This window comes from Oncorhynchus kisutch, linkage group LG17 (genome assembly GCF_002021735.2).
Source record: "Oncorhynchus kisutch isolate 150728-3 linkage group LG17, Okis_V2, whole genome shotgun sequence".
Classification (NCBI taxonomy): Eukaryota; Metazoa; Chordata; class Actinopteri; order Salmoniformes; family Salmonidae; genus Oncorhynchus; species Oncorhynchus kisutch.
This window is the reverse complement of record NC_034190.2, coordinates 59,009,629-59,017,128: the sequence shown is the minus strand read 5'-3', so window position 1 is coordinate 59,017,128 and position 7,500 is coordinate 59,009,629. Positions and strand designations below refer to the sequence as shown.

At 42.7% G+C, this 7,500-nt stretch overlaps 1 protein-coding gene across 2 annotated transcripts in view; it reads right to left on the bottom strand.

The window, feature by feature from the left end:
• arhgap46b (Rho GTPase activating protein 46b) overlaps positions 1 to 7,500 on the bottom strand; it is a 93,709-nt gene that overhangs the window by 58,162 nt on the left and 28,047 nt on the right. For both annotated transcript variants that reach the window (XM_020506344.2, XM_031794194.1), the window contains exon 2: positions 3,627 to 4,061. In XM_020506344.2, coding sequence (XP_020361933.1) covers positions 3,627 to 4,061 — 435 coding nt within the window. The remainder of the gene's footprint in view (positions 1 to 3,626; positions 4,062 to 7,500) is intronic.

The window sequence follows — 7,500 nt, the reverse complement described above, 5'->3', positions numbered from 1 at the left end:
CAGAACTAGGAATGTTCCTGCAACATTAGGCAAATTATACAAACATTCTATGATTATCAGCACGACTGGACAGTTTTTTTGTTATGACAATATTTGCCACTAACCAAACAAATTTTCTGGGAACTTTCACAGAAACAATTTTCTTCACTCATTTAATCACTAAGTTAGCTCCAAGCTAGCCTGGGTGTCAGTTAGCAAAACAGAAATGGCCTGGGCTCAAATGTAGCGATTAAACCAAGTTAGCTTGTGCTAAATTGTATACACTGCAATGCTGAGAGTTTGTGCTCAGACAGACAGGCTCAGATCTAGCCTAGATCTAGATCGTCAAGATTGTGCCCAACCCAGGGTTTTCAGCCTCTACACACATGGGCAGAATTGACCAAAGACAGTGTGATTAAACAATTCCATTATCATCTGCAGACAATCTCATTCTAGCAGGCCTCTCATGTTCATCAACACTGACAGCGCTCCAAAACACTGAGGACATCCTCCATGTCCCCGACCATCCTTCCTACTCTGTCCTCGTTTATCTCAAACCACTTTTCTCTGCCTCCTCTGTGACTCTACCTGTTAAAGCTCTCTCCTCCAACCTCTCAATTCTGTATCTCGTCTAGACATCTCATTTAATATTACCCGCTTCACTTGCATCTCAATGTTTTCTCTCTCTGTTTAAATGAAGCTGACGCAGCACCTGCGAGTCGGCCATACAGTATTTAACTGGAGGAGGAAGGAGAGCCGTCTCACGTATGTGATATAGAGTCGATTTTTTGGGGACATTTTTTATTTAACCTTTATTTAACTAGGCAAGTCAGGAGATAAGGCTGAGCAGTGCTGGCTGAAGCCAAGCAAAAGTGAAATGATAGAGCCATGTGGTTGAGCACGGCAGGAGGCTTAATCCACAGTAATACGTCTGTAGATGAAGGAGGGGATAAGCCCAGCTAACTGACACTGAGATCCATACGGCTGCAGAGTCAGCCTTCCTGGAAGCAACAGCAGAGTAGACTAAAGGAGGAATCCCACAACTACGTGGACAGGGCTTCTACTGTATCTAGGGTTGAGTCAGGCTAGTATTTAGTATTTATTAGATTCCCTATTATCTGCTGCCAAGACAAATTAACAATATAAAATCCACAATACCACAACATTATAATGTGTGTGAAGAGTGTGTGTGTGTGTGTGTGTGTGTGTGTGTGTGTGTGTGTGTGTGTGTGTGTGTGTGTCTTCACTGCCCACGTTGTGCCGTGAGGTGTTGTTGTATCGTTTTTTTTTAAATCTGATTTTACTTCTCACTTGTGTTACTTGATGTGGAATAGTTCCATGTAGTCATGGCTCTATGTAGTACTGTACATTTCCCAGAGTCTGTTTTGGACTTGGGGACTGTGAAGAGACCCCTGATGATATGTCTTGTGGGCTACACTTGTTCATTTAGCAGACAAGACAATTTCATGCCGCTATTTTATTTTATGGTATGAAGAATAAAATTGAAGATAGATGAATAAAATAGAAAGGATATTTTCTCGAAATGCTGTGATGGAGTTCTATTCTGTGTTGAGTGGTTAACAAAGAAATTGATACTCTTATATGCTTAATTTATGGAACTTTAGTTGTGATACAAATGTTGGGCTATATCTTTAGATTTGTAAATCATTCTAAGGCGGCATGATGCGACTCAAATTATGATTTTTTAAAAGTAGCATGAAAGGCATGAGCTCTGCTTTGTTACTTGCACAGGCTGCACACACTTCATCAGTCTCTCATTCACAATTTGACAAGCACTTGATAATGCCTCAAATTTTCCAGCTGCATCCCCTTTGTGTGGCTGTAATGCCCCTTAAGAAAATCCATGCCTTTTGTGGCCAGTGGCTGTTGTGCCCTTGGGCTGAATATATAATTATAATTCTCTTCTCTCGGCTGTGTGCCGAATCACCTCTCACTCACATGGCTCGAAGCACCTCTCACTCACATGGCTCGAAGCACCTCTCACTCACATGACTCGAATCACCTCTCACTCACATGACTCGAAGCACCTCTCACTCACATGACTCGAATCACCTCTCCCTCACATGATTCTCAGTCACGTGATCGGGTCTATCCCCCATAGTACAAAAGTTGACTTCCTCTGTTCTGTGCGAGAAATAAATATTCCAAACATAATCTGGGACAGTTGTGGGATGTGATAGATGCAAAATTAATACTAGCATTAAAAAAAACAGTTTTAAGCAATGAGGCTGATGCAACAGATCAGAACGTTTAGCTTAAAATGTTGATAAACTAATAGGCTATTTCTTCACAGCAATGCGCACACACAGAAGGCGCAAATGTTCCATTAGCAGGAAAATACCACAAATGCAATTATGCATGGAATCCTTTTATTATAAAGGTGCATTTTTATGGTGAAAATGAGCTTCCCCAAACTTGAAAACACTTGCGCTGCGTATGTATGCCAGTTAGGCACTACACCCATTGTAAAGCGGATTCATGTGCTTAATATGAGTTTTTGGCCACTTTAGTTGTGATACAAACCTTATGAAAACATATAGTCTAGGCTACATGAAGTGTGCAACTACGATTTGAAAAAGTCACACAAAAAAAGTATGCGTTGTTTCTTGCCCTAAACTGGGAATCATTCACAAGTGATAACATATCAATCACAAGTCATAGGCTAATATTGTCACCCATCACACTATTCTTAATGTAATCTTGTCTTTACATATACTGAATAACATATGTGTGAAATTAGTTTTAAGTTAGAATGGACCATTATCATGCACCTGTACTGAACAGAGGCAGTGGGGGGATAAAAACACGTCATCTATACACTGAAGTAGCCAATGAAGGATGCCTTTCCTGTGGTTCATTTTCATGCCAGCCAGGTAGACTTTACTCCTGTTTTAAAGAGAAGCAATTTGCTTAATATTACAAAGGTGGAGAAATAAATATAGTAAGTCTAGCCTATATAAAGCTGATGGGATCACTCTGTTATCTCATGCAATTGCATAGCCTATAGAAATGTTGCTCAACATGAGCTCATGGGCTGTTTGATGAGATGTTCGAATACATTTGCATTGATGTCAGAGTGATTAGATGAACAATAGAGTGCTGAGTACCAGGAAGTTAGCAAGTTTAAAAGGCTACTAATGTTCAGCATCAGAGCTTGGAGAAGCCTAGTTACTGTGACTAAATGGTCATGTGGAATTTGACTGCCGTCATGACTCGTGACCGCCAGCGGGGTGGTAATACGGTCACCGTAACAGCCCTAGTTCTGAGCTGTGTGTTAGCTGTTTGAACAGACCGTTTTGTGCTTTTAACATGTCAATACCTCTCACAAAGACAAGTAGTGATGGAGTCAATCTCTCCTCCACTTTGAGCCAAGAGAGATTGACATGCATTTTATTGATATTTTCCCTCAGTGTACATTTAAGGGCCAGCCGTGCTGCTCTGTTCTGGGCTTTTAGTTTTTGATATATTTACGACTAGATCGTTACTTGCTACCCCTTCTGAAAGTGACTGCAGCTCTATATGAAGTGCGGCAGTGATTTGACTTACTGTGGTCAAGCTGAGTAAATACTGTAAGTAAATGTAAACATTGTAAATCTTTATGGTGTATGTTATGGTAGAGAGGTTACCTGGGGGTATCTTTCCTGTTCTCCAGGCTGTCACAGAGCCCCTTAGACGGGGTCGACCTCCCGCTGCTGTCAGGGTCCTGGGAGGGGGGCATGGGGTAGGCCTGGTTAGGTAGGGGTGTGCGACGGCCCTCTCCTCCCCCTCTCTGGGGCTTGATGGGGCCGCTCAGGCCCGTCTCTGAGCTCCTCTTCATGGCCTGTAGCTGGGCCAGGGGCACGATGTCGCAGGCCTGGGGCCGGTGCCAAACCGTCTGCTGGCTGGCACTGTTGTAGTAGTAGAAGCGGTTGTTGTGGCTGTCAAACAGCTCCCACCACTGGCTGCCGTCGGACTGGCGCACGGCGGCGCCTGGGGGGGGCTCCCAGCCACACTCCCCCGAGGCCAGGTTCACGTACATGCGCTCCTGCGAGCGCGGCTCCAAGATCTCCACCCAGTCACAGCTGGAGAGGAGAGAGTGGGAAAATAGAACATGTAGTCAAGTTTTGAAGACTGTACTGTATATGACCACTGTATACTGAAAAATGCAGTGCTTTCAAAACGTATTTACACCCCTTGACTTTTTCCACATTTTGTTGCGTTACAGCCTGAATTTAAAATGGATAAAAATGTATTTTGTGTCACTGGCCTAGAAGCGGCAGGTAGCCTAGTGGTTAGAGCGTTGGGCCATTAAGTGCAAGGTTGCTAGATCGAATCCCCCGAGCTGACAAGGTAAAAATCTGTCGTTCTGCCCCTGAGCAAGGCTTTTCCTAGGCTGTCATTGTCAATAAGAATTTGTTCTTAACTGACTTGCCTAGTTAAATAATTTAAAATATATCCCAAAGTGGATTTATGTTTTTTGAAATGTTTACAAATGGATTAAAAATGAAAAGCTGAAATGTCTTGAGTTAACATATATTCAACCCCTTTGTTTTGGCTAGCCTTCAGGAGTAAAAATGTGCTTAGCAAGTCACATAAGTTGTGATGGACTCACTCTGTGTGCAATAATAGTGTTTAACATGACTTTTGAATGACTACCTCATCTCTGTACTCCACACATACAATTATCTGTAAGGTCTCTCAGTCGAGCAGTGAATTTCAAACACTGTTTCAACCACAAAGACCAGGGAAGTTTTCCAATATCTTGCAAAGAAGGGTATGGTGAAGTTATTAATTACACTCTGGATGGTGTATCAATACACCCAGTCACTGCAAAGATACATGCGTTCTTCCTAACTCAGTTGCCAGAGAGGAAGGAAACCGCTCAGGGATTTCACAATGGGGCCAATGGTGACTTTAAAACAGTTAGAGTTTAATGGCTGTGATGAGAAAACTGAGGATGGATCAACGACGTTGTAGTTAAACCACAATACTAACCTAAATGGTGGCTTGAAAAGAAGGAAGCCTGTACAGAATATAAAATACTCTAGAAAACTTGTTTGGAATAAGGCACTAAATTGAAACTGCAAAACATGTGGCCAAGAAATTCACTTATTGTCCTGAATACAAAGTGTTATGTTTGGGGCAATCTAACACAACACGTCACTGAGTACCACTCTTCATATTTTCAAGCATGGTGGTGGCTGCATCATGTTATTGGTATGCTTGTCATCGGCAAGGACTAGGGAGTTTTTGGGGGGATAAAAATAAATGGAATTGAGCTAAGCACAGGCAAAATCCTAGAGGAAAACCTGGTTCAGTCTGCTTTCCACCAGACACTGGGAGATGAATTCACCTTTCAGCAGGACAATCTAAAACACAAGGCCAAATCTACAATGGAGTTGCTTACAGTACCAAGACGACAATGAATGTTTCTGAGCAAAGCTCTTAGAGACTTACCTAGAAAGACTCACAGCTGTAATCGCTGCCAAAGGTGATTCTAACATGTATTGACTCAGGGGTGGGAATACTTATGTAAATTTGATTTCTGTATTTTATATTCTATACATTTGCAAACAATAAAATGTGTAATAAGTCAAGGTGTATGAATACTTTCTGAAGGCACTGTAGGTCAAAGCAGTATTTTTCTCTGATGATGTCAAATATTTTTGATCAGCTAAGTGAACACGTCTTTGTGTATGAGTCTGGGCGTGTTCAGTACGGGCACATTGTGTGTGTGTGAGGGCTTTCCGGTCCTAAGCATACAACCATTCCACTGAGTCAGACCTGAGTTAGGTCGTTCTGTGGTAGAGTAACCAACAGGTGCAGCAGCTTTTGATCCCTACTAGTTCTTAGCCAGGAGCTACTTCACTGAAACGACAGTATCCACAGTCACTCAGGCTTCCATACACATCTCCCTGAAAAGTGAGAGCCGGTGAGAGTGACCCAGAATTGTAAAAAAATGACATCCACAGGTGGCTGAAGGATTGAAGTAAGTGGAGAAGGAGGGTGTGTTTAGCACCTTTCCCTGAGCCCTTGCTCTCCTGCTGACCATGGTTGGATGAGCTCCAGGGTTAACCTCCAGGTCAGAGAACCAGGGGAAGCTGGGGCCATGGTCTACTACTCTCCCTAGGCTGGCTGGATGACAAAGAGGCCCGGGTCCTTATCTCCTCACAGAGAGGCCAAACAAAGAAGTCAGGCCAGGGATTAAGTGGCATCTAACCCACTGGCCCACCTGGCAGACAGAGAGACAGAGAGACAGAGAGAGACAGAGAGAGACAGAGAGAGAGAGAGAGAGAGAGAGAGAGAGAGAGAGAGAGAGAGAGAGAGAGAGAGAGAGAGAGAGAGGCAAAGCCTTGCTATTGAGCGAAGCCGCCATAGGCACTTCCTAACCTCCTGCCAAATATATGACCACATTAGAGACACATATTTCCCACACATCACACAGACCCACAGAGAATTTGAAAACAAATCCAACACTGATAAACTCCCATATCTGAAATACCTCAATGTGCATCACAGCACCAAGATTTGTGGCCTGTTGCCACGAGGAAAGGGCAACCAGTGGAGGACAAACAACGTAGTAAATACAAACAAGATGTATCTGTTTATTTATCTCCTCCCACTATTTGTACTACAACTATTTGCATATTGCTAAAACACTGTACATAGCTGATAATATAACACTTGACATGTCATTACCTTTTTGAGTGCAATGTTTACTGTTCATTTGATGATGCTGTTAATTCTCACTTTTGTTTCTTGTTTATTTCACGTGCTTTGGCAATGTAAACATACGTTTTCCATGCTAATGAAGCCCCTTTGAAATAAGAGACACACACACAAACACAGGATACTGTTGAGGACTGCGTTATATATACCCGGGCACGGCTCTTGCTTAAACAGATCTACAGATAATACACAAGCTAGTCAATCAATCAACCAATCAATCAATCATAGCTACATGTCATTCTCACACCCAATGTACACATACTCATACCCACATGTACATCAGCACAAAATCAGATGCATGAAGAGGCCCAGTGCCAGTGCATAGCATCTCTAAATACACACCGTTAATCCCAGTGCATAGCATCTCTAAATACACACTGTTAATCCCAGTGCATAGCATCTCTAAATACACACCGTTAATCCCAGTGCATAGCATCTCTAAATACACACTGTTAATCCCAGTGCATAGCATCTCTAAATACACACCGTTAATCCCAGTGCATAGCATCTCTAAATACACACAGTTAATCCCAGTGCATAGCATCTCTATATACACACTGTTAATCCCAGTGCAAGCAGCTCTATATACACACTGTTAATCCCAGTGCAAGCAGCTCTATATACACACTGTTAATCCAGTGCAAGCAGCTCTATATACACACTGTCAATCCCAGTGCAAAGCAGCTCTATATACACACTGTCAATCCAGTGCAAGCAGCTCTATATACACACTGTTAATCCCAGTGCAAGCAGCTCTATATACACACTGTAATCCCAGTGCAAGCAGCTCTA